This window comes from Lepidochelys olivacea (assembly GCF_965140295.1).
Source record: "Lepidochelys olivacea isolate rLepOli2 genome assembly, chromosome: 11".
In the NCBI taxonomy this organism is placed as follows: Eukaryota; Metazoa; Chordata; order Testudines; family Cheloniidae; genus Lepidochelys; species Lepidochelys olivacea.
In genome coordinates this window covers 28,112,420-28,139,094 of record NC_140421.1, presented here as the reverse complement: position 1 = coordinate 28,139,094, position 26,675 = coordinate 28,112,420, and the positions used below count along the sequence as shown (strand labels likewise).

Here is a 26,675-nt window from a genome sequence, read left to right as displayed (position 1 = left end):
CTAGTTTATAAAGAATTTAGATGGGATCAGATGGCAAGTCTGCCCACTTTGTTTATATGCTTGTCACGTGTTTATAGCTTACAAGTCCCATTTGACTCAAGGAGTAATACTTGTGTGCAGCCCAAGCCAAGGAAAGCTTCACTAACAGAATCATCATACATTTTCCAAGAAATTATCCTTTCAGAAATTAGGGGAACCAAAGTTAGGCCCTATTGTGCCTCAGAGGGCTGTCTCCAATGTATAGTGCTACTTGGGGATACTCCTGAGGTGATGGAGCTTACACACTGTTTCCCAAGGCTTTGCCTAAAGACACAGTCTAGCCCCTTTTACTGAGAGGGGCTGATCCTGCCGCCCCATTTGTGTATGCTGTAGCTTCACAGAAGTAATTGGGATTGGAATTTTATATGGAATGTGTAGGAATATAGGCTCACATTAGAACTGGGTGAATGATGGTTTTAATTTGAGTTGGGATATTAATGTGAACAAGAGGCCCAAAGCATGGAATAAAAAAGAATGAAACCATGAGGAAAGTTAGTTGTTGTGTTAAACTTGTAGTGACCCTTCAAACGACCAGTGTTATCTTATTCAAGGATTGGGCTAAAGAAATAGAAAGAAAACATAGTTATTGGTTATCATGTGCAGTAAACAATTGGCTGTATGAAAACCGCCTTCATCTGACCTGAGCTAAGTTCTGATAATTGGCAATGACATCACTTGCTTGTTAAAAGGGTATAAAAAAGTAAACTCTTAAAGACTACATTGCTAATACCTGCCTGAAGTTAACCAATATGAATCTGAACATCCTTGGCTTTAGCCCGTTCGTAAGTATCTTGATCAAATGTTTACAAATGTTTTGTTACTGTTTGGATGTAGTAAATTGCTTATTAGTTAGGCTTTTAGGCAAGTTTAGAACAATTGTATAAATACCATTCGGCATTTGGATTTAATAAAGGAATTTATGACTAAATTAGTGTTGTGGTAATACCCTTCATAAGTAATAATTCCAACAGAATGCAAGAATGGGCCTTAATAAAACACACAGCACTGCTGTAAAAGGATGTAAACTTTGGATACAAAAAAATATTCCATTGTATTCATTTAAATGTGCATATGTTCAAAAACTCAAAGAAACACTAAACTTACTAACAAGTAGAAGGTAACCCAGAATTTTTCATGCATCAGGCTGATTTATTTCCTTCTCCTTACAGAATCAATACAAAGCTGACTATGATGAATTTCTGAAGGGTATGGGATGGATGCCAGTAGGCTCTCTGGAAGCTGAGAAGAATAAGAAAGCTATGGAAATTATAAGTGAGAAGAAATATCGCCAGCACCCAGACAAACTGAAGTATTCCAGTCTGATGGATTCTATGAACATGGTTCTAGCGACAAATAATGCAAAAATCATGGACAAAGTATGAAAATATTTGTCACAGTTCAGTTATGCATGCAGTGATAAAAAGACAAATTGGAGAGTTGTGTGAGCAAGTCTTTTTGAAATGATCAGTTCTGGCCACAGATGAAATATGCTGGATTCTCATTAACTTTATCCCCATAGGCCTTGACACAACCAAGGAAAAGCTGGCCACAATATGCTAAGAAATTCAGAAGGGAGCATATCTGAGGATTCCTTTTTGTTAGCACACCATGCTCACTGCAAGATGAAAGGTCAAATTTTCAAAAGCGCCAAAATGTCTTAGGAGCCTAAGTCCCAGTTCTAAAAGTACCTAAGTCAGTTTTGAAAATGGGACTTAGGCTCCTGAGTCACTTTGGCAGTTCTGAATAGTTTACCTGAATTATGTTACTGTGATCAGAAGCCACCGTGTAATATGAATGTACTTTATAGTTATAGTTTAACTTTTCACTGCTGATTCACGTACTGAGCTGCCATCATCCATTTAATAGAAATCAGCTCAGTACTAGAATGCCCTGTAATAGGTGTGGGACAAAATTAAATGGATCCTGGATCCACCAGTGTTTTAGGCCATCACACAGGCTCTTCTTAGACCCAGTTCCTCAGAATGAGCTCTTATCTACCTACTACTGAGATCTTGCCATTACTCTTAAGTTAGATAGCCGAGTCAGCGTGCCTCCTGACGGCTGTCAGCAATGAGCTGTGTGCAGAGCTATTGAATAACACTCTGACACTGAATAGCTTCTTTCTCTGGGTACAGAACCTGAGGATTCTGCTGGACTCTGTCACTAGATATGTTTGAACACATTTAGGAGGTTTCAGAGTAACAGCCGTGTTAGTCTGTATTCGCAAAAAGAAAAGGAGTACTTGTGGCACCTTAGAGACTAACCAATTTGGTGCCACAAGTACTCCTTTTTTTTCTACATTTAGGAGGTTAATCCTTCCTAGATGCACCAGGTATGGTCAGTAACTGTCAAGCAGGTATGTACTATGAGACTGATTCTTCTCTTCACTTATATACCAGTATAACTCCATTGACTCCAATGGAATTATTCTTGATTCACTATGCTGTAACTGAGAAGAGGATCAGGTGTGTTTGGGGCATTTTTTTAGCATGTCAGCAAACTTTGTCAGGTCCCATCACACAGGAGAGTTTATAATGCTGTAGTGTTAGGAAACCTCAGACTCAAATCTCTCATGTTTTGCTTTATCCTGCAGAGAGAAAGTAACTAGACATTACACTACAGCTGCATTTTCAAAATAATTAAAAAGAAGTAACATTTTAAATTAAAGGCCAAGTTCTGTCCTTGGATTCATACAGTGTGATGTGCATGCATTCTGGGGACCTAGTTGGCCCTTATAAAGAAAATGACTGTGATAATAATGTGCTATATTTGATTTCTCTGTTGAGATTGTAATTTGACTTCTTTTTTTATTCGCTCTTCCAGCACCGGTACACACAAGCATGGGAAGCTGACAAGACAAAAGTTCACATCATGCCAGATATTCCAGAGATTGCTTTGGCAAAAGCAAATGCATATAACATAAGCGATGTAAGTACTGCTACTCAGACTGGTTAATTGGCACTATCTTGCAGTTATCTAGTATTAGGAGTAATTAAAATGACAGTACAGGAGAACCTCGTTTATTCACCCTTCACTAATCCATAGTAATTTGCACTCAGCAAAGGTTCCATAGCAGAAGCTATAATGAGTTGCCGCAGTGAAAAACAAAATATACAGCAGAATATTTAGGGTACATTATGAAATATTAACATAAATAATTAAAACGGGATTTGTAATTGTTAAAATAATAGTTTGGGTATCCTTGATTTTTTTTTTTGTTTTTCCTCCCTAATTTATAAAATTTAGCGCATAAGCCACGACAGTCTCCATTTTTCATGCAAATTCGCATGCCTCTACTGTATGTAATAGGCAACATTATGGGCCAGTTTCAACCTCGGACATCTAAATTTCACTGCTAAAACCTGCACATGTAAAATGAGGAATGGCATGTATAGATACCATCTTGTAATGCTGTATCCATCTGTTGTCTCTTGCTTTATACTTAGATTGTAAGCTCTTTGGGCAAGGACCATCTTTTTGTTCTGTGTTTGCACAGCATCTGGCACAATGGGGTCCTGGTTCATTATTGTGGCTCCTAGGCAGTTTGGTAATATAAATACATAAAGAAAGAAATAATGTGCACAAAAGTAGACATTTTTTATTGTATTTTTGAAATGGTGGCCTCTTCCTTATGGATGCAATTTGCACCTTCTAAATTTTCACTGATATTTTTGCCCTGGAAGAAACAAATCAGGGTCTTTTGCCCTTCTAGTTAGCTAGCTGCAGGTACAAATCAGACACTTAGAGATGCAAACACTCTGCGCTTAACTTTGAAATATTGCCGCTTTGAGTGCCTGAATGCCTTAAGACACTTGTTGTATGAGAGTTAAATATATGAGGACAGAACAGTGCTACTGAAAAGTCCTTGTTTCAAATGATCACATATATGGCATAATTTATTCTGTTTTTATATGCATTAGTGCATTTTAAAAAAGGAACATTCTCTTTTTTTTCCAATTCACAGAAAATGTACAAGCATTCCTTAGAAGAGTCTAGAAGGAAAGGGTATGACCTCAGAGCTGATGCTATCTCCATTAAAGCTGCCAAAGCTTCCAGAGACATTGCTAGTGATGTGAGTTTTTAAAAGAGGAAACTGTCTATTGTCAAATATTATGAAGCATTCATTTATCGACTTGATTCCATTTTGGATGCTGATGTTATGAATTCTCTTTATTTTTTATATTGTTTATAAATGTGTTTAATAAGTATAGCTTTTGTGACATTAAATTGGCTCACAGTGATCAAAGAGCAATTGCTTCATTAGGAAGATAGGGAGATACATAAGGAGTCAGTCTAGCATGGCTCTCATTCAGAAAACCAGTTTTACCTGTATAGTACAAGTTGTTTGTCAAAGTGACTTTGCTGGGGCACTTTTTAAAGGTGACATTGTATATAGTAGCTGTATGCTTTAGTTTAGATATACATGTGTTACTCCTTAATTGCTGCATTATGGAGTTCAGATGTTAGCCTCACCAATATCTGAATGCAACAAAAGGCACTTTGTAATAAATTATGTTTGCTGCTAATACTACAATGGTAGGACCTGATTACTCAGCTGTTCCAAGTCTCTGTTTAGGTGACATTTGCACTGAAGTCAGGGGGGCAAATCCTACAGAGAAAACCAGTACAGGGTTTCACTGTGCAAAGGTGGGGTGGGAGCACAGAACTCAGGGTCCTCACAGAGGTTCCCTGAATACCACTATTCAGGCTTTGGGTCTAACAAGGACAAAATTAGCCTATGGAAGAGGGGAAGGGGAAGGCTTAAGGAGCTGATGCTTTGTTGATCCTCAAGTTCTTCCCCACAGCCTCAGAGTTGTAATAGACACTGCAGAGTGGATCTGCAGCTGCTTCATAGCCTGGGAGGAGGTTTCCTCCCTCCCAAACCCTCTCCAAGGAGCTCAGCAGCGCAGATCAGAGCCTGATACTGGGCCTGTGCACTCTGCTGACTAGGATTTAGGCCAATGGGAGTGTTGCTTGAGTATGGACTTAGTTTGGGTTTAAGGCTTTAATCCATTACACCGTTATTAAGAAAACAAAACTCAGAAACAGTGGGAAGCAGCTTCTAAGTTTAAAAACAATTGTTCAGTCTTGGAACTAAACATAACCACAGAGGTCATTTGATCTTCAAACTTGGGTCAAACTCCAGACCTGAGCTCAAAGTGTTAGTATAATAAAATCCAAATATTTTTCAAAGGGATGCCTCCTGCAAATTGGAACTTCCTTTGTTTCTTATCAATCTCTATCTTCTCATATTATGTGATGCCATGACAGTGAGATTCAATAACAGCTGCCCTCAGATGCTACCTGAGGCACTGCAGGTCATTATGAAGAAACATTCCTTTTCATGGAAAAGATGTTTAGGATAATTCTTTTTAAAATGTCCCTCATAAAGATCAAAGAGGTAGGACCCCTGAGTTTTTTCAAGGATTAGCATCAGATTAAGTAGAAAACGCTACGAGTGCTGTGTTTGCCCCAGTGATGTTTAAATAGCATATGTCTAATGGACAAGGATTTTTCTCAGAGGAAAGGTTGATTAATTATTTTCTCAGTTTGATTTGTTATAGGCAAGGTGGTTTTAAGGCCTTTTGTTTTGTTTTCTTCACAGTACAAATATAAATTAGGTTATGAAATGGATAAGGGGAAACTTGTAGGCTTCCGCAGCCTCCAGGATGATCCCAAACTAGTCCATTTTATGCAAGTGGCTAAGATGCAGTCTGATCGTGAGTACAGGAAAGCCTATGAGACCAGCAAGACCAGTTACCATACACCTGCTGATACATTAAGTATCAAGGCAGCGAAGGAGGCACAAGGTAATATAACCAACTCTAACTACAAACACCTGATCCACAAATATATCCTCCTACCAGATGCAGTTAATGTGGAACTGACCAGAAACATGAATCGGATTCAAAGTAATGTAAGTTACTGTTTTTTGTTGTGAATTGGCTACTGTCTATACTGTTTTTTCAGTTGTGTATGAAGATTTTTTTTTTGAAACAAGCATTTTTCAGTTGCTGAAGTTTGTAAAATGTGGTTTTCCTTTTTGTCTTCTGTTTTACAGAATAAGTACAAAGAGGACTACAATGAATGGTATAAAGGACTTGGTTGGAGCCCTGCTGGTTCTCTGGATGTGGAGAAATCTAAGAAAGCCACAGAAATTGCAAGTGACAGGAATTACCGCCAGCACCCAAGCCTTTTCCCCTTCACAAAACAGAGTGACTCCATGGACATGGTGCTAGCAAAACACAATGCAGATGTGATGAATCAGGTGAGTGAAAATTGTGTATGTAAACGATCACTGTGTAATTCAGTATCTCTGCCTCTCTCCAACATTGCTTAAAACACATGCCTCCCTGGCAAACTTGCTTTGCCAAGATAATTAATTTCTTTTTAAGGTGTGAGAGAACAAGCCATTTTCAGATTTCTTTTACCAGATCCAAGCACCCAATTACTGGCTAAATAGTTCCTTCTCCCATTTTTCTCAGGGTTAGATCATGCCATTGTTACTTGTACAGTCTCAGTTATTCTCACTGGCATGATAGAAATGTTAATTTCTAATTCTGAGGTGTCGGAGGGGAACTATAAGCTTCCATAACAGCATTCAGAAGTCTAGCCAGTATGGGTCTCATCCTGCCCTCTTTACTAAGGAGAAACACTGTCTTTAAACAAATGACTGTGGAACAGGCTGATAGTCATTGCGAGAAATGCTCACTAAGGGCCTGATGAACTGACCTCAGTGGGAGCAAGAATGGATCCTAATTCACTTGAATTATGGATTAAGTCAGTAAAAATATATATAATCAGCAACTCCCTCTCTCTTTCTCGGTCCATAAACAAAGTACACACAGAGAGCTCTATCTATCATTCATATTAGCATATCTGGTACTCTTTTTTTCCTGTAGCATATGTACACTCAAGCTTGGGAGAAGGATAAACTTCAGCTTCATGTGATGCCAGATACACCTGATATTCTACAGGCCAGACAGAACATGGCAAATTACAGTCAGGTAAAGAGTTTTAAAATACTTTATAGTTCGTTTTTGAATATATTCATTCTGTTTTCCTCAATAAAAGGTGACCTGTTATTTAAGGGTAAATATTTGTTATGAACTAGAGGAAAATGAAAAATAGATGGGACTTGGACTCCTACGTCACTTAAGAGCTTCTGAAAATTTAATCCTAAACCTCTTGCTAAACATAAATATTCACCCTGTTCAGCAAGGTGAACTCAGAAAAAGGCTTACTGCATTCTTTATACCTCCCACAGAGATGTACCGGTTCCTTCATGGCCTCAGTCAGAGCAGGTTACAAATTCCTTGTTCTAAAATTCCAAACCCACTATGTGCAGGTTTCTCAACCCATCATCATGGACCCACTGGGCACTGTGATAGTCTGTCCCTTGAAATGTTTGAGCACTCCTCTGTGCAAAACCTCACCTTCATGCTGATTTCAGTTTTGCTGCCAGAACAATAAAGTCTCCACAGCAAACTGCTGTGTTTCTATCAGCTCCCTTTGTGTCTGTCTGTCTGTCTCCCTCTCTACTGGGTTCAAATATAACATACTGGCAATGAGGAATTTATATCCCATGAATATCCTCTGTTCCCACTGCCTGAAGAAGAAATAGCAGATAATATACGTATAAAATGGGAAAAGTTCACCTGGAGGGACCAGATGACCGACTGCTGCTTTTTGGTGCTGGGGCAGTGTGAGCCAGCTAGCTAGAGAGAGGGAAGTAGGCAAATAAAGACAGAACAAAGGATCTGGGTTGCAGTTACTGCTTGAGCTGTCCAAACAGAGCAGTGACGGGAATGCAAGCAGCCATTTTGGCTTACCACGTGCAAGAAGGCTTTAGCCTGCACTGAGGGTCTTCAGCCAGCAGAGGGAGCTGAAAGGAAGAAGTCTGCGTTCTACAGTAAGCACACAGCGAGTAAAGGGAAATCAAGGGCAGATAGTGCACAGTTTAGAAAAGGGGGAATTTCACTGTGGCAGAGAGGATGTCCAGAAGGCATGAAGTGCAACAGTAGATCAGAGTAAAATGGCAACTTTTCTGGGCAATGTTGGTGAGTCTGATGAAAACCACAAATCATGAATGTACCTTGAATGTTTTGAGCAATTTATTGCTTGCAACACCATTCCAGACAGACAAACGGTTTCAAACTTGCTGACAGTGATGGGTCCAAAGGCATATAGACTGCTGCATCACCTGTTGTGTCCAACAGGGCCTGGAACTTCCACATATGCTGCAACAGGAACACTTTTCTCCTATCCCGTTGATGATAGCAGAATAATACCAGTTCCATCAGTGACATCAGAGAAGTGGAGAATTGAGAGCACAGTTTGCTGCTGCTCTGACGAAGTTGTTGGGGTATTGTCAGTTTGATGCCCTGTGTGACCAGTTTGTCTCTGGATTCTGTAATGATGAGATCCAGAAAAAGTTAGTGTCTATGTCAGCACTTACCTTCAAAAAGGCTGTTGAAGTAGCTATTGTCATGGATACTGCAGAGAAGGATTCTCTGGACTTCAGTGTGAACCAAGATGATCACGTCCTGCATTGGCAAGACAAAGGACCATGGGAATATAAGAAATTTACATGTGGCCATTGTGCACAAACTACACACACTGAGAAGGATTGTGAACATGCCTGGTTACCTGCAGGAAGTGCCAGAAGAAAGGACAAATTGCCATGGCCTGTTGCACAGTTCAATGACTGGCAACCCAGAGTAACCTTCAATCTAAGAAGACACCTGTGAAGATTGAACCTCAGAAAGGACAGAAGTTGGAAATTCATAATGTGGATAAAGACAAGAGTTCTAGTGACACTGATCAAGACCTAGCCCTACACATGTTATCAGAAGCTGGAGTAAAAAATGGCATCTTGGTTACTCCCTTGATTGAAGGTGTTCCTGCAAGAATGGAACTTGAAACTAGAGCTGCCATCTCACTGATTTCTGCATCTGCCTATCACCAGATATTGTCACATGCTCCTCTGGAAGAAACCACCACGGTTTTGAAGCCTTATGCTGGAGAAAAGTTGGTAATAGAAGGGTTATTCCAGGTGACAGTTAAACTAGATGGACAATCAGTTTTTTTACTCTTATATGTAATCAAAGGAAAGTTATCACCATTATTTGGCAGATCTTGGCTTGAGACGCTTAAGGAAAATTGGACTGAGATCAAGGTTATCATGAAAGACCTCAGAGTCTTCAAGAAATACTGGACAGACACTCCAAAGTCTTTGAACAAGACCTTGGACAGATGAGCAATGTGTCAGTGAAGCTCACTATTAAGTCTGATAGACAGCCAAAATATTGCAAGCCCAGAGTTGTGCCTTATACTCTGAAGTCTCTGGTAGAAGCTGATATGGAACATTTAGTGAACACTGGAGTCTTATCAGTTTCATGTTCAGACCAGTCCACAACCTTGTATTGAAGATTTGTTTTCTATTCTTAGTGGAGGACTGTGTTTCAGTAAATTGGATTTGCTCAATGCATACCTACAAATAGAGATTGATCCAACATCTCTCAAATATCTCACAATCAACATGCAAAAAGGCTTATTTTGTTGTAACAGGTTGCCTTTCAGTAGCACACTGATACTTGTCCTATCCCAGAAAGCTATCGATGAGATTCTGAAGGGACTAAACAAAGTTCAGTGCTATTTGGATGACACCCTTGTTACATGAAAGGATCCGGAGAATCATGTTCAAAATTTGGATGTTGTCTTGCAGTGTTTGGAAGGCCATGGACTGAGAGTATGTCAAGACAAATGTGAGTTTTCAAACCTTCAGTTGAATACCTTGGACAAGCAATTGATACCACAGGCTTAAGGAATCACCAGAGAAAGAGAAGGTGGTTTTTCACGCACCACTCCAGAGAATGTGTCACAGTTACATTCATTCTTAGGGCTGCTTAACTATTAATCTGCCTAATCTGGTGACAGTATTGGCACCTTTACATGAAGTGTTACAAGCAAAGAAAAAATGGAAGTGGACTCTGTGTGTGTGTGTGTTTAAGGAAGCTAAGAAACTGTTGAATTAGGTGAAGTTCTTACTCACTTTGATGCCTCACTATTATTGCAATTGGCTTGTAATGCTTCACTGTCTGGAGTATATGAGTTCTTTCCCTATATTTTTCCTGATGGCATGGAGAAACCAATTGCCTTTGCTTCACTATCGCTTACTATGCTTGAGAAGAACTATGTACAAATAGAGCAAGAAGCTCTTAGCATTATCTTCAGAATTCGGAAGTTCCATATCTATCTGTATGGTAGATATTTTTACCTTGCTGATGGATCATCTCCTGTCACCTTCAATTTTTGCACCTAAACATGGAATTCCATCATTAGTTGCTGCTCGGATGCAACGGTGGTCATTGCTACTTTCAGCTCATTCCTATACTATTCAGTTCTGTAAAGGAGCTCAGCATGGGAATGCTGATGGGCTGCCATGCCTAAGCTCCCATTAGCCCAAAGAAACATCAGATGAAATGTTTTATCTCAATTTGATGGAGAGGTTACCCATCACTAGCACAGATATCAACACAAATCCGCTAAAGGATGATGTGCTTTCTCTTGTGAAGGGAATGGTATTACAAGGAACAGTGTTAGATCATAAGAATCCCCAGTTTTATATCTGAATCACAACTGCATCTTATGCAGAATAAGAGTGATCATTCCGGAATCACTTCACTCTCTGGTTTTCGAAGCTCTTTGTGATTTTTGGCATTGTATGAGTGAAGGTTTGATGACAAAGATATTGAGAGGAAAGAGAAGTGCTATAGTACGTGTCAGTAAATTCAGCATGATCCTGGCCCAGCTTGTTTACACCTTTGGTGTAAACTCATGAGCCTCAGACTCATTGGACACATATTCTCATGGACTTTGCCAGACCTTTAGTCACAGTCAATGCCTATTCAAACTGGCCAGAGATTTTTAGAATGATTTCTACCACAGCTACCAAACCCATTGGACATCTCTGGATGTTTAGCCAATTTGGCTTACTAGAACAGTTGGTGATTGACAACAGACTTCAATTTTGCTCTGAAGAATTTCAGAGGTTCCTAGCTTCAAATGGAATTCAGCACATATGTTCTGCTCCATTGCATCCTGCTACAAATGGACTTGCAGACTGGTTTTACAGTCATGTAAAGCCTGCTTAAGAGCTAACAAGTCTATTTAGAGTCATCAGCAGAAACTGGACAATTTCTTCCTTGTCTACAGGAACACAACATGTGCTACTACCCAGAAGTCAACTGCAACTCTTTTCTGGAAGTGATCTTTGTGTACCTGTTGGGACCTGCTACATCCTGATGTTGCCTCCTGTGTAGCCAAATCCCAATGAATGCAAATTGATTAATGATGTGAGACTCATCATTTTTTTTCAAGTAGGAGACACAGTGTGGACTGACAACTACAGTTCTGGAGTGAAATGTGTATCTGGAGAACTTGTAAAATGCACAGGACTTGTTTTGTATGTGGTAAAACTGTCTGGTGGTATTTTATGGAAATGATCTATGGATCAGTTGCAGCCTTGACAAGTACTGAAGTCTGGAGATGTTCCAGTAGGACTTTCTGTTCCTCCTTTCAAACCTCCTTCCATTACAACTCCTAATGCCAACAGTTTGGTGGAAGAAACTTTGGTACCAGATCCAGCTGATTCCTTACCCCGAACTGTTCCTGTTGTCAAGGGCACTGCAACACCCTTGTAACCATATTATCCCAAGAGAGTGTGAAAAACAGTTGTATGCCTGAAGTTATATATTGTTTAGTTAGTGAGTTATTATTCCAGAGCAGAGTAATCCCTTGCAATTTGAGAGTCTGTGGTAGTCCACCCGTAACTTTTATTTAGGTTATATAGTATTTCATGTTAGCCATGTAAATGATGATGTATATAAATTTGGGAAGTTTTTTAAAGTAGGGTGGAGAATGTGATGTTCTGCCTCTTTTAATGTTTAGCATTCCCAGTGCAAAGCCTCACCTTAGTGTTGGTTTCAGTTTTACTGCCAGAACAATAAAATCTCTGTAGCAGACAGCTGTGTTTCTTTCAGCTCCCTTTGTGTCTGTCTCTCTCCTTCTCTGCTGAGTCAAAATATAACAGGCACATAGAATACGAAGCATTTACAGTTGTTTCCACCTTTCTTTCAGACTGTCTTTCTTAATTTTCCTTCTAAATATAGGATAGTGACAGTCTGTGCTAGAGATTTTTCATAAACTAATTTGTTTTTGCTTTCTATGGATGGTTAGAGGCAGGTCTATTACCTCCAAGTGCCAAGTGTTTAAATTATATGTGCATAGTTCAACTGGATTGCCTTTTTTAGAGCTACAGTACATCCTCATTAATAGGAAATTTGCAAATCCATACCCAATATTGGTAGTTACTTCAGTTCCACTCCAGTGGCCAAACTTCCCAGCAAAGTATTAGTGAGTGAGGAAGGTTGATCTGGTGTTTAGGGCACTAGACTAGAAGTTGGGAAGCCTGGGTTCAAATCTCTGCCCCATCACAGACTTTCTGTGTGGTTTTGGACATCTCAATTAGCCTGTCCACCTCATTTCCCTCTATGTAAAATGGGGATAATAGCACTTTCCTACCTTACTGGGGTGTTGTGAAGATAAATACATTAAAGATTTTGAGGCATTATGATACTGGGGACTTGCATAGAAGTATGCAAGATAGAGAATGAAGTCTCACATTACTCAGGTTTCTTGGACCTGATCCTCAGCTGGGGTAAATCAGCGTATGTTCTCTTAGATGGAGCGCCACATGACAGTGGACATCAGCTGAGGACATTGGCCTGTTAGTTTTTACAAATTATCCAACAATACAGAACATACTCGTGTGTTATGAAACTTTAGGATAAATAATCAAAACTAAACTGAACAAAGTATATTTTGGGTGTCTCATCCTTGCTTTTGGACTGTTTCATTCTCAGGGTGCATCCAGTTCTGTTAGCCTCGCAAAGAAAGAACTAACTGAACTCTGATTTTTAAATTGGTATGATAGATGGGGATCAAATTCTTTCCTGTTGTAATATCATTTAGTTCGGTAGAGTGACAAAGGGAATGAACTAATCTCTAAATATTAATGATTCCTTATGTAAGAACAAGCCCTACAAACAGATTATTTGTAATCTAGTAAGCACTTGTGAAAAAAACCTATAATGTATTAAAGACACAATCCCTAATACTGCCCCTAAAGTGTCAAATCTTGATGTCCTTACCCGAGGGTCTATTGTAGGTTTAGCCACAGCCCTGCATTAGACAGTGCTGATCACATAGCCCCAGTGAAAGTATCAGTAACTATAGGAAAACAATGCTTCCAAATGCTCCCCAGCACACAGAGGGACAGCCTGCAGGGGTGCAGTGTATGCTGTCCTGCATATCTGGCCAGCTCTGCTCTTAGGGAAAGGGCAGCCTGCTCCCTGAATGGGGCTCTTTGTGCTCTCACTTTTTGCATCCATGCAGGGCTCAGCCACAACCTGGCCCTCAATTTTCACACGCACTTTTCTCAGGCAAAGCTTTCACCTGAGTAAGGGCTGAGTTAAAATGGAGTGTAGTAGTCAGGGCTTGGATGAAATGTTTATGCAATGGGCCAGCATGTTAAAATACATGTGTTCTATTTGTATTGTTTTTACAAAGATGCAGGGGGAGTTTTGGAAAAACTATCTGTTTTCAATTTTAGAAACTGTACAAACTTGGATGGGAAGAAATGTTAAAGAAAGGCTATGACCTCACACCTGAAGCCATTTCAGTGAAAGCAGCCAAAGCTTCGAGGGACATTGCAAGTGATGTAAGTGACATTTTCAATTCGATCTGTGATGTATTTTATGCACTCAGTCACAGTCTAATAAACCTCATTGAGCCAGGTCCATCCCTGTGCTCCGAAGGTGTGCTGGCAGGGACAGAGAGCTAAGAGACCTTTTCCTCCCTGTGTAACCAGTGGGACAGAATCTCTTAGCATTGACGAGAGAGTAGGAGAGGGATTGCTCTCACATCATTGCACCATGACCCCAAGCTTGCTGTCTGCCTTCTATTTGGCATGGGATCAGCCTGCAGTACCCAGGGCTATCTGCTTTATGTTTTTAGAGCAGCAGCAAATTTTGACCCACTAACTCATCCCACCACCCTGAGTCAATCTACCATGCAGCTGCCCATGTAGAACAGGTCTCAGGGCAGACACATGCCCAGCACTGCTCCATATCCTAACCTCAGTGCAGCGCTTGTATATAAGGACAAATGTTTGCTAATTTTTAGGGAAACATTCTGGATAGTCAGGACCCTACATTTTCCAGTGCTCACTTTTGTCCCTTGAGACACTGGATTATGTTTCTGCCTGGGAGTACCAAGCAAGCAGTCTCTCCAGATTGTAGTTAGTTGGTAATTCGTGCAGTGGAGGAGACATTCTGAGAGAAGTGCAGCCTGCTCTTCCTACGGAGTCCAAAGGCTCAATTCCTTCAGCAGCAGAGGCATTCCTAAGACACTAACATCAAGCAAAGTTATGCACATACATCAAGGGAATATTAGACCCCTAAGTGTGAAACCATAATGATCTACTCAGCTTCTAGCATCCAAGAGAGCAAAAAGTTCAAGTTTGCTTGTGAGTCTAACTGCCAGCATACATGGCATCCTGGTGAATGTATCTGATAAGCTGTTATTTCCCCATTTTCTCATTCTTACCCTAATTTGAGTACCACAATCTTTATGATTTTAGTACAAGTATAAAGAAGGTTACCGCAAGCAGCTGGGACATCACATTGGATTCCGCAGCCTACAGGATGATCCCAAACTTGTGTTGTCTATGAATGTAGCCAAGATGCAGAGCGAGAGGGAGTACAAGAAAGATTTTGAGAAGTGGAAGACCAAGTTTAACATGCCTGTGGATATGTTGGGCTTCCTACTGGCTAAGAAATGCCAGTCGTTGGTTAGTGATGTAGACTACAGACGGATCCTACACCAGTGGACTAGTTTGTCAGACCAGACTAGCATCATCCAAGCTAAGAAAGTATATGAACTACAGAGTGATGTAAGTTTCCTTTTTACTTGATCTATTTCTTTTATATTTATGAAGATATATTCATTATTGAAGGGAATCTGGTGTCCCTGTAGAGCAGAAATGACATTTCCTCTTGTAGTTCCAGCAATACAGATTATAGCTAAACAAGCTCTATTAATTACCAGTTAATCCTTTAATGCAGTTCATTGATGCAGACAAGAGAATGACATTCCCTGATTTCTTTGGTTCCTTAACAGAATGTATATAAGTCAGATCTTCAATGGCTTAAAGGCCTGGGGTGGATCCCATCTGGCTCTTTGGAGGCAGAAAAGAACAAGAAAGCTTCAGAAATCCTGAGTGAGAAGAAATACCGCCAGCCACCAGACACTGTTAAATTCACAAGTATCCCTGATGCCATGGACGTAGTTTTGGCAAAGTCTAATGCCAAAAATAGGAGTGATGTAAGTTTCTGAAGGCTGAACATTTAATTGAACAGATAAATGAACTTGTAATTTATTTCAAGCTCATATAATGTTAAAATTAATATAATTTGAGTCAACAGTGACTAATAGATCTTTAAAAAAGGAATTTTCCAATTGTTGGTCATAGCCGTCTGTTTAGCAAAATGTCAGATTTCTGTGATTTTGGGCCCATTTGGCATCTTGAGTTCAGCTGTCAAGAAGTCCCAAGTGTGATTCAGGAGATTATCGTGGCTGCTCTACAGAACTTGTTCAATGTTAAGCATAAATAATGTCTTTACCCATAGTTAGTCATGCTGTATATGGGACTGTTATAATGATGACTCTTTGGCCTTCCACATACAAAAGGGATGCAAAAATTGTATTTAAATAGAACTCTAAGTGATTAATGCATTATTTTCTTCAACTATCCATCCAGTACCATTTATATCTCCCACACTTTATACTTGTGTGACAGGTTTTTGTATTGCTGTTAAAGACATAAGGTGAAGCTGAATGAAATCTGCTATTTATACAAAGGTTCTATTAGACATACTGGTTTTGTTTGTTTCTCCTTCTAGAGACTTTACAGAGAAGCTTGGGACAAGGACAAGACTCACATTCACGTCATGCCTGACACTCCTGAAATCCTTTTGGCTAAAGCAAACTTAATCAATACAAGTGATGTAAGGTTGATTCCATGCTACACTGGGTGTTCCATGAGCTTATGATTTGAAAATTCACTTCATGAATGCAGTCTAAATTGCAGTAAAGTCCTTCAGAATTTATTCTGGAACTCTTGAATTCTTACAACCTTTAACATACCCATGGTCTTTTTCCGGTAAACTTGTTATGCGGAGGGAGCCAATATGGCAGCTGTTAGATTACAAGAAAAATACCAACAAAGCATGCAGTATGAGGTTGCTATCTTTAGATATGTCCATTTCATCCCTATTGCTCAAATCAACATCTTAGATACCTCTCCAATAGAATGTAATTAATCTAGCAACCTGTTGTGGGAAAATGTCTAATTGTAGTGAGTTGAATTTTTAGAATTATAGAGTACCATTTTTTGTCAAATTCTCCGTTGTCCTGGAACATAAGAAAGAAATGCCAAAAAGATTTATCACTAGTATTCAAGAGGAGAGGTCATGATAGGTTGAAAACAGACACATGGGGGGGGTCACTGTTGACCTTCTCAGAAGTCCATGTCATTGTGGTCTGCAGCAATGTTTATTAATCAGATTACATATTTAAAGTAAATGACAGTATTGGTTGCAAATGAGTTGCAACCAAAAACTTTTATTTACCTCTCCACAGTCAATCTATTGCAGTTATGCAATAATTTCCACCCTTAGTGGAAAATATTCTGTAGCAAGAATAGCACACAAAACTTTTGACTAATTTCTAGCACCAAGAAAGCCACCTCAGAGACCTAGAAATGTGCTTTTTAATTTAAAAACATGATAGTTCGGCTAGCATGCATTGGCAATTGAAAATTAGTAGTAGCCAACTCCATTTGATAAATTCACCCTTGTTTTCTGCACAATGTGAAAAATAGGAATTCAGTTCTTGAATTATGGTGTAAAATACATAGCATTTCCTTTCTCTCCAAACATCAACATTGGAATACTTTTCTGCAAAGTGTGCTTGCAGTCATTATTGAAAACTTTTCTCAACAGAAACTCTACAAGTTAGGATATGAAGAACTGAAGAAGAAAGGCTATGAGCTTCCTCCTGATGCCATATCACTCAAGTCAGCAAAGGCATCCAGAGACATTTCCAGTGAAGTAAGAGTCTTACTAAACTAAAATAACAGATAGTGTGGTTAAGCCCTATGGGGCTGAATCAGTGCTGATTGAAATCAATGGGAGTCTTTCTATTGGTGTCAGTGGGATTAGGTCTTTCTGTCTTTCAAAAAAAAAAAGAAGGCATACACTGGATGTTTCAATACAAGGCTAGTCATCCAACATACATTGTGTTTGTTTTTTTTCAGTCTGCTACTATATATATCACTTAAACCCAGTTTATTATTGAAATTTTGTGGGTAACATTGACATTTTATTTCATTTGAAAATTGACATAATCCATCAGTGACTTAGACTGTGCTGTGGAGTTGCATGTAATTGTTTGAAGATGAATGTTACTCACTGAAATAGAGTTTGAATTCAGATTTAATATTTCATATCAAACCTGGAATTAACCATTACATGGACTGTTATTTGCTAAGTATAACCTGGATCCCACAAACCCGTACGTGAATAGTCCCAATGAAGCACACTAAGTGCAGTGGAATTCACCACATAAATTGGGACTACACAGATGAGGAAGGGTTTACAAAAGCTGTGAACCCTATCCTATGAAATTATAAGGGCTATATCTTGCACTATAGTGGGGTTAAGGATACTCAGCTATTTATAGGAATCAATCATCACCTCATAGGATTGGGTTCTTAGTATGTTATAATAACTAAGGAGTTTCACCAACAGTTTTTACAAAGGTAGCATTTCTAGGTTGAATCTGAAAAAGCATCAATTATTCTTTTCTTTCTTTCCAACAGTACAAATACAAAGAAGGGTATCGCAAGCAGCTTGGCCACCATGTGGGAGCCCGCAACATCCAGGATGATCCGAAGATGGTGTGGTCTATGCATGTAGCCAAGATCCAGAGTGACAGAGAGTATAAGAAAGATTTTGAGAAATGGAAGACCAAGTATAATACTCCCGTAGATATGCTGGGAGTTGTACTTGCCAAGAAGTGTCAGGAACTAGTCAGTGACATTGATTATAGACATCCTCTGCACCAGTGGACATGTCTGCCAGACCAGAACAATGTTGTACATGCCAGGAAAACTTATGACCTTCAGAGTGATGTAAGTCCTACTTTTACCAGCTTTGTGTAACCTGAAGTGTTTTATTAAGTATATTTTTGCTCCAATGTCAAAAAACATATTTAAGGGCTATATTTCTGGACTCTTTTGTCCTGCAAAGACCTTTTATGTACTGGGTTGGTGAGTATTTTCAGACCAGTGACAATAGAAGTGAACTCTTCTACAGGTTAGTAAGCTCACAATTAGCAGCAGGCAGCTTTCTATTTGTATACTTACTAAGTACTGATCTCTTCTTGAGCAATTTGGAGTTAAGTTTGTTGCAGGGGATTTGAACTCACCATGGAGCAGAGTGAGGGCAAGACCATCTGAATTTCATAACTGTAAATAATTACTATTTTGGCTGTCTAAGTGACATGTCAAGAGCTCAAGTGGCTGGGAAGTGCAACCTCAACTGTGACATTTTGCAGAGGAAGAGATGGCTGTAATTTCTGAAATGCACTTTGAATGTCTAGGCAGTCTTCCTTATAGTTGTAGCTGAATCTCCATCCTGACAGAAACAGAATTTCCAGCAGCTGGAGTAAAATTTCTGGGGAGTAACTTGTATAGGCAGAATTGACCCTTGGTTTCAGAGACTGTTAGGGCAGGTCTACATTGTAACGTAAACCCAGAGTTGTACAGCTCGAGTTAGCAGACCTTGGGTTTCTTGATTTAGGGCTTGAAAACTTACAATCATTTGTATCCCCAGATTAGGAATTTTTAAAGTCTGGGTACCAACCTGGTGTTCTAGCATCTATGCTGTGGTGTGGAGGCCCCAGTCCAGCCACTCATATCCAAGACTTCCTAGTGCCCTTCAAAAATATGCTCTCCAACCCTTTGTTTGTGGTGCACTGTGGGAAAACTTGACTATCCACCAAAGTTGACTGTCCTGAGAACAAAGAAATGTGGCCCATGGGATTGTGGGATACTTTTGGTGGACTCCCAGAGCACAAGTCTACAATGTGAAGCAATAGGGATGGACCTGTGGGTCCAGGCTTGACTCAGGCTTGGAACCTCCACTCCCTTGGGGTCCTGGGACCTGGGTCTGAGTCCTCATTTAGTGCAATTTATGTGTAGACCAGATCGGTGGCGGGGGAGGATTGAGCCTGAGTTTGAACCCTGAGCTTACACTGCAGCACAGATATACCCTCAGTGTTGAACTAGCCCTGTCAGAGGACTGTGAGGTGATAACCTCTGTTATCATATGATATTGATTAAACATTGAGGCTCTCTTTAAGTGGTGCTGCTTTGCATTGAAGAAAAATGTTCATGTTGTCTAAATAAATAAAATAATGAACTGTCTTGTCTTCCTCTGTAATTTCAGATTTTATATAAATCAGATCTTCAGTGGATGAAAGGCGTTGGCTGGTCCCCAGCTGGTTCTCTGGATGATGAGAAGAATAAGAGAGCAACCCAGATCCTGAGTGACCATACCTATCGGCAACACCCAGACACGATCAAATTTAATAGCCTGCTTGATTCTCTACCAATGGTTCTGGCAAAGCACAATTCTGAAATTATGAACCACGTGAGTTTTCTATTTGTTTGCAATTAGAATTAAAATGATATTTTTCTGGATGCTCAAGATTTGCTTTTCGGTTTCTAAGGAAAATAAAGAAGTTTGCATAACAATATTATAGCCTTTTCATTGAATGTCAGGGATTTATTTCCATTATAAGTGACTACTTTTGTTTTGTATTTTGAGTTTCTAGCACATAGTTAAGGTATATTTTAAAAATATATATTTAATAGTTACTTATGTTTAAGATCAGAAACATGAAAAAGTTGTTTAATAAGATATTGGCTTTATGTTTTTACATGTTGGTTTATGTTGTTACAAAATAATTCATGTAAAGAGCTAGGCTGTGTATTTCCTTTTCAAGGAGGGGTGCAATTATTTATTATGATTGTGCAGAAAATTGGCCAGTTATACCTAGCAAAGATATTCATATAAATGTCAGGTGATTTGTTACCCAGAAAGTTTCAAGATTCAATAGATCTTTGCTAATTTGCATTTCTTTATCTTCTCAAAAGGTAGTATCCATACCCTTACTTCCAATCTCTCTGATCAAATGGCAGAGTTTATAGTGAATTGCCATATTTAAAAGACTTAATCATAATTCCAAAATACCTAACAGGTTATTTGTCAGCAAATCATGAAGTATTAAATAACTGAAGCTGAACTGTCATTGTCAAATATATAGGCAAAAATGCATTTGGTTATGTGTAATGCTTGCTTTATTTATTGTGATTCACACTATATTAGTCACTCTGGGTGAAATCTTGCCCCATTGAAGTCAATGGCAAAATTCCCATTTGACTTAAACAGAGCCAGGATTTCACCACTTGAGTATTATGTCATGCAAAAGTCTCACTGAAATCACTGAGCAGACTTGTGGAGTGAGTCTCTAGGTCAGTGCAAACAAGAGAATTTCTGTTGTTATTTTTAGTTTTAGTTACAGTTGTTCTGGATTGCATGAAACTCTTAGGATTCTTGATCTTGATCACGCTTATTCAGTGAGAATTATATCTGACCTGAATAGTGACTGAGGTCTTCATGATTCCAACATCTTATTACATTTGTTGTTTGCTTTTCAGCGCTCATATACAGAAGCTTGGAATAAAGATAAAACTAGTATCCACATGATGCCAGATACCCCTGATATTTTACTGGCACAGCAGAACAAATTGAATTACAGTGAGGTAGGTGATGCCTTGCTTAAAAATTAAAAGGCAGCATGTGAGAATATTTAGATAAAGAAAAGAAAGTGCATTATTTCTGAAATGTAATAAATATTTTTTATTTTTTTTTAGAATCTGTACAGACTTGCAATGGAAGAGGACAAGAAGAAAGGCTATGACCTACGGGTAGATGCCATTCCAATCAGGGCAGCTAAAGCCTCCCGAGATATTGCAAGTGAGGTAAGTAAACTTGGACCCTTCTCCTCTCAGCTTCAGATGTCTCAACATCATAATGAACAGTTAAGGGCATTCTTCATCAACACAATCATATATCCAGTAACACACTTTCCAAACAATAAATAGGAGTGCAACTGGTATAAAATCTTTCCTACAGTTCCTGTAGGTCTGTCCTTACTTTACCTGTGGCGAGGTTCCACTCCCAGTATCTGTTGTCTATTTGAGGATCTCTGTTTGATGGTTTGAAGGATGTGACAAATGAAGTTATCCTGTCCAGTTTTAATTCTAACTAATGTCTCTTATTTAATAATAATTGCTAGTCAATATTTTTAGCTGAAGTAATCTCTTTGTTGTCGTGAAACCTTCCAGTACTGCCTGTCAGACCTTTTCCAGTAACAAATCCACTTAATTGAAACTGGCTTTTGGAAAAAAGTGTGTTTCACCTTGTTAACTAGCTGACTTATGTAAGAGCATTAAACAAATTGGACTGCATTTTAGGCTAAACGCTAGTTGAGAAATTGATATGGCCATGACCACGTACAATGGCTTATCCAGTGACAGGGAAAAGTTTTTCCTCTTAGAGACTGTCAAGCTAAACTATTATTGTCTTATGTTGAAGGTATATGTAATATTTTGATACTTAGTAACCAAATTTAGTACTAGTTTAACAATGTTTTCCAATAAATTCACTAGGCGTGTTTGTTTTTTATCTGTTGGATTTTAATTTTCTTGTTGTTTCTGTAAAATTGCCAATAAAGCGTTTTGTGTTTAAGAACATCTTAACAAGGTTGAGGCCGTTATGTGAGGAAGTAACTGATGGGCACCTCATAGAGAGAATCTGAATTCTGACCTCAGGGGAGCCAGACCAAGGAATTAGAAATAACTTTGATACAAATGTCTCAGGCAGAGGAAACTGTAGTTTTCCTCTCCAAACACTCCAAGGACCTAGTTCAAAGACATCTTATTACTTACATGTTTAAGGAAGTCTTGTGTCTAAACTTCTTTTTAAGTGCAGGGAGCCCTATGAGTGCTTTAGCACTCAGATACCACACTCTATGAAGAGAACACTTCTTCACATAAAAGCCTCCATACTCTGAGCTCATGATGCAGTCCTCCAGAGAATTGCTATAGGATGTTTTCTTAGCCCCCACTCCCCAATCTTACTTATTGAACTTTTTTTTTTTCCTACAGTACAAATACAAAGCAGGGTATCGTAAACAGCTTGGCCACCATGTGGGAGCCCGCAACATCCAGGATGATCCGAAGATGGTGTGGTCTATGCATGTAGCCAAGATCCAGAGTGACAGAGAGTATAAGAAAGATTTTGAGAAATGGAAGACCAAGTATAATACTCCCGTAGATATGCTGGGAATTGTACTTGCCAAGAAGTGTCAGGAACTGGTTAGTGAAGTTGATTATAGACATCCTCTGCACCAGTGGACATGTCTGCCAGACCAGAATGATGTTGTACATGCCAGGAAAACTTACGATCTTCAGAGTGATGTAAGTCCTACTTTTACTAGCTTTGTGAAAACTGAAGTGTTTTATTAAATATGCTTTTCCTGCAATGTCAAAAAACATATTGAAGGGCTGCAATTCTGGACTCTTTTATCCCGCAAGGACCTTTGCTGCTGCATACTGGATTGATGGGTTGTCTCAATTTTAGATCAATTGCACGTGTATTCCCCCTCCAAGGTCCAGCAAGGGGGCAGCCACTTTAGACTTCTGGGTCCCAGCCATCACCCCTCTGGGATGGAAATCTGCATCTCAGTCACCACTCACTAGGCCTCTCTGCCTACTAGTGGCAGGGGCAAACACCACCAATTTGGTTTACTTAAGGTATCCTCTCTGCACCTATGCACATTATACATCATTTGAAAGTGTATTATGTGACCTTTAAGATGAGGAATGATGTGGGGCTATCAAGTGGTGCCATTACCATAGAAACTGGGATAAACAGTGACACCATCAACAGGTTAAAATAGCTACTCTGAAATATTTGCTTTTGTTTGTTATTTTAACTCTGTGCATTATTTCAAGACAAAATTGAATTTCTCTGTGACTTCAAAGTATCACAACAACAACCTAAAGGATAAACATCTATTAATAATTTTTTACAGGTGTAATGTAATTGTGATGGTGACATTTCTAATCAAAATCATTATCATCATCCTCTTGTTCATAATTATCGTCTCTGTTGAGAGTATGTGGGTTATCATGGTCTTCATTGCCTCGACATGTACACAGTTCTGTGCAGGGCAGATTATTCTGATTACAGACACTTCTGATTGTGCAGTGACCCCTACTGGCATATGTACAGAGAAGGTCTTGTAAAAGCTCAGATGCCATTGGGCCCTTGAACCATACAGGAAGTAGTTGATCATCCATATTTTTCCATCCATGATGCAATGGCAATGCAATATCTGGTCTATCTGTGTGCACATTTATCTAAATCTTTAACATGCTCTTCAAAACTGTCCTTCTAAGGTGGGAGTTTGGTCAGTGACTTGTCCTTTTCAATGGTTAGATTGAGGTGCAAAACAATTCAGGTCTCTGTGGGTGTCAAGGTTCCTTCCCCACTCTGAACTCTAGGGTACAGATGTGGGGACCAGCATAAAAACCTCATAAGCTTACTTTTACCAGCTTAGGTTAAAACTTCCCCAAGGTACAAAATATTTTACCCTTTGCCCTTGGACTTACACTGCCACCACCAAACGTTTATCTGGGTTTATTTTATTAGGAAAGCGTTGTTTGGAAATGTCTTTCCCTGCAAAATCCTCCCAACCCTTCCACCCCACTTCTTGGGGAACGTTTGGTAAAAATACTCACCAATTTGCATAGGTGACCACAGACCCAAACCCTTGGATCTTAAGAACAATGAAAAAAGCATTCAGGTCTTACAAGAAGAATTTTAATAGAAGAAACAGTAAAAAAGAAGTAACAATAAAAAGAATCACCTCTGTAAAATCAGGATGGTAAATACCTTACAGGGTAATTAGATTCAAAACATAGATAATCCGTCTAGGCAAAACCTTAAGTTACAAAAAGACACACAGACAGGAATATCCATTCTATTCAGCACAACTTAATTTCTCAGCCATTTAAAGAAATCATAATCTAACGCATATCTAGCTAGATTACTTACTAAGTTCTAAGACTCCATTCCTGTTCTGTCCCCGGCAAAAACATCACACAGACAGACCCTTTGTTTTTCCCTCCCCCCAGCTTTTGAAAGTATCTTGTCTCCTTACTGGTCATTTTGGTCAGGTGCCAGCAAGGTTATCCTAGCTTCTTAACCCTTTACAGGTGAGAGGATTTTTCCTCTGGCCAGGAGGGATTTTAAAGGGGTTTACCCTTCCCTTTATATCTATGACAGTGGGTCTCCTTTTCTTACTTGCTCTAGTCATACAGCACCACTACCAACTTCCTGGCTGCAGAAATTATGGCTTGTCCATCATTTTCTCACAATTTGGCAAGATCTCTGAAGCAGTAAGCTCCCTTACTAAACATCTGTATCAGTGATCTAATTACTATGGTTCCTTTGACATTAAGAGACCCAAAAGCCATATTGGTTCCTACTTCAGGAAGTGTTGCCTTTCTTATTAACAAGAGAACCAACAAAGACTCTGGCAGACTCAAACTTCTTTACTCCCAACGCCAAGTGAGTGGACAGATGGCACCAGGTTCCTCAGAACGGGTTTGAGCATTTCTTTACTCATTCAGTTCCTAATTGTCTGGTGGTAACAGCTGCTAATGAGCTGTCTTGTCAAACCTACATTTACACTCCAGCTACGAAAAGGAAGCAATTCAGGCCACAGCATTATTCTAGACCCTTTTCCCAACAGAGACCACAATATTCCACTAAGAAGAGATCAAACTTCCTAGACATCACTAGCCATATTCTACTGTGGTGGAACATTCTTACCAGACGTCTGTGACCTCAAAGCAGTTGCTTTGACTTTTTGATCAAGGTCAGCATACTGATGATATCTCCTCCCTTCGAGTCACACCTATCCCTTTTTTTTTTTACTGTGCTTGGGAAAACATCATGTCAGACAAGTTGCTACTCAGCATGGTAAAGAAGGGATATGTTATCCTGTTCCTTTCCATTCCTTTTCCCAAACCACCTTCCCTGTCCCTTTTCAGGGACTCCTCTCGTGACACCGTGTTCCTTCAAGAGCGGTGGTCTTTTCTAGAATTGGGAGCAACAGAGAAAGTACCTTACCAGAGGAAAAAGCTTCTATTTCCAGTACTTCCCAGTCTCAAAAAACCCTGTGGTCCTCCATCTCGTTCTAGACTGAAGAAAGCGGGAACTATTTAATCAAAAACGTCAGGTTCAGGAGGGTCACCCTTACTTCTATTATCCCTTCCCTGGAGACTGGTATGGTGCCTTACAAGATGCATACATCCATGTGGCAATACATCTCTCCCACAGCAAGTACCTTTGATTTGTGGGAGGCACCAACCACTACCAATACACGGTGATCCTTTTCAGTTTGTCATCAGCCCTGAGGGTCTTCACCAAATGCATGTCAGCAGTAACAGCCATCTCTATCATTTGGGCATTCAAATATTTCCTTGCCTGGATGATTAGCCAATCCAGGCAGCATCAAGCATATGGCTCCTAATCATCAGACAAGTATTCTCTCATCTAGATCTGAAATTAATTGGGAGAAATCTCAGTTACAACCCAGTAACTGCATAACTTTTTTATAGGAGCAGAGCTTAATGCCGGAACAGCCATAGCTTATCTGTCAAGGGAGAAGCACCAATCTATAGCCACCCTTTCCAATGCCCTCAGCTTCAGCCCAATGACAACAGTGCATAGCAGCCTTCTGTTCCTGGGTCTCATAAATGTACATAATTCTGCATGCCAGACTTCACCTTTGCTATCTGCAAGCTTGGCTTCATTCGGTATATCATCCTTCCACGCACCATCCGAACATGCAGATTTGCATACATGCTCGAGTGCTTTACTTTATGTGTGGGTAAGTGGGCCTGAGGAATGTGTGCAATAGGTTTCTGTTTTTCTCTTTGAACAGACCATGACTTTGGTTACAAGCCTCCACCAAAGGATGAGGGAGACATAGAATCGTAGGACTGGAAGGGACCTCGAGAGGTCATCTAGTCCAGTCCTCTGTACTCATGGCAGGACTAGAATTATCTAGGCCAGACCTGACAGGTGTTTGTTTAACCTGCTGTTAAAAATCTCCAATTGTGGAGATTCTACAACCTCCCTAGGCAATTTATTCCAGTGCTTAGCCACCCTGATCCTAGTTTTTCCTAATGTCCAACCTAAACTGCCCTTGCTACAATGTAAGCCCATTGCTTCTTATCCTGTCCTCAGAGTTTAAGGAGAACAATTTTTCTCCCTCCTCCTTGTAACAACCTTTTATGTACTTGAAAA

At 39.6% G+C, this 26,675-nt stretch overlaps 1 protein-coding gene across 1 annotated transcript in view; it reads left to right on the top strand.

Moving 5' to 3' along the window:
- Positions 1-26,675, top strand: part of NEB (nebulin) — a gene marked incomplete at its 5' end in the record, with an annotated part of 194,582 nt that overhangs the window by 46,862 nt on the left and 121,045 nt on the right. Inside the window, 16 exon segments of the mRNA XM_084642730.1 lie at positions 1,209-1,415; positions 2,863-2,967; positions 4,004-4,111; positions 5,645-5,956; positions 6,101-6,307; positions 6,942-7,046; positions 13,715-13,822; positions 14,744-15,055; positions 15,283-15,486; positions 16,065-16,169; positions 17,166-17,273; positions 18,044-18,355; positions 19,674-19,877; positions 20,948-21,052; positions 21,164-21,271; positions 22,460-22,771. Of these exon segments, the coding sequence (XP_084498856.1) occupies positions 1,209-1,415; positions 2,863-2,967; positions 4,004-4,111; positions 5,645-5,956; positions 6,101-6,307; positions 6,942-7,046; positions 13,715-13,822; positions 14,744-15,055; positions 15,283-15,486; positions 16,065-16,169; positions 17,166-17,273; positions 18,044-18,355; positions 19,674-19,877; positions 20,948-21,052; positions 21,164-21,271; positions 22,460-22,771 (2,922 nt within the window).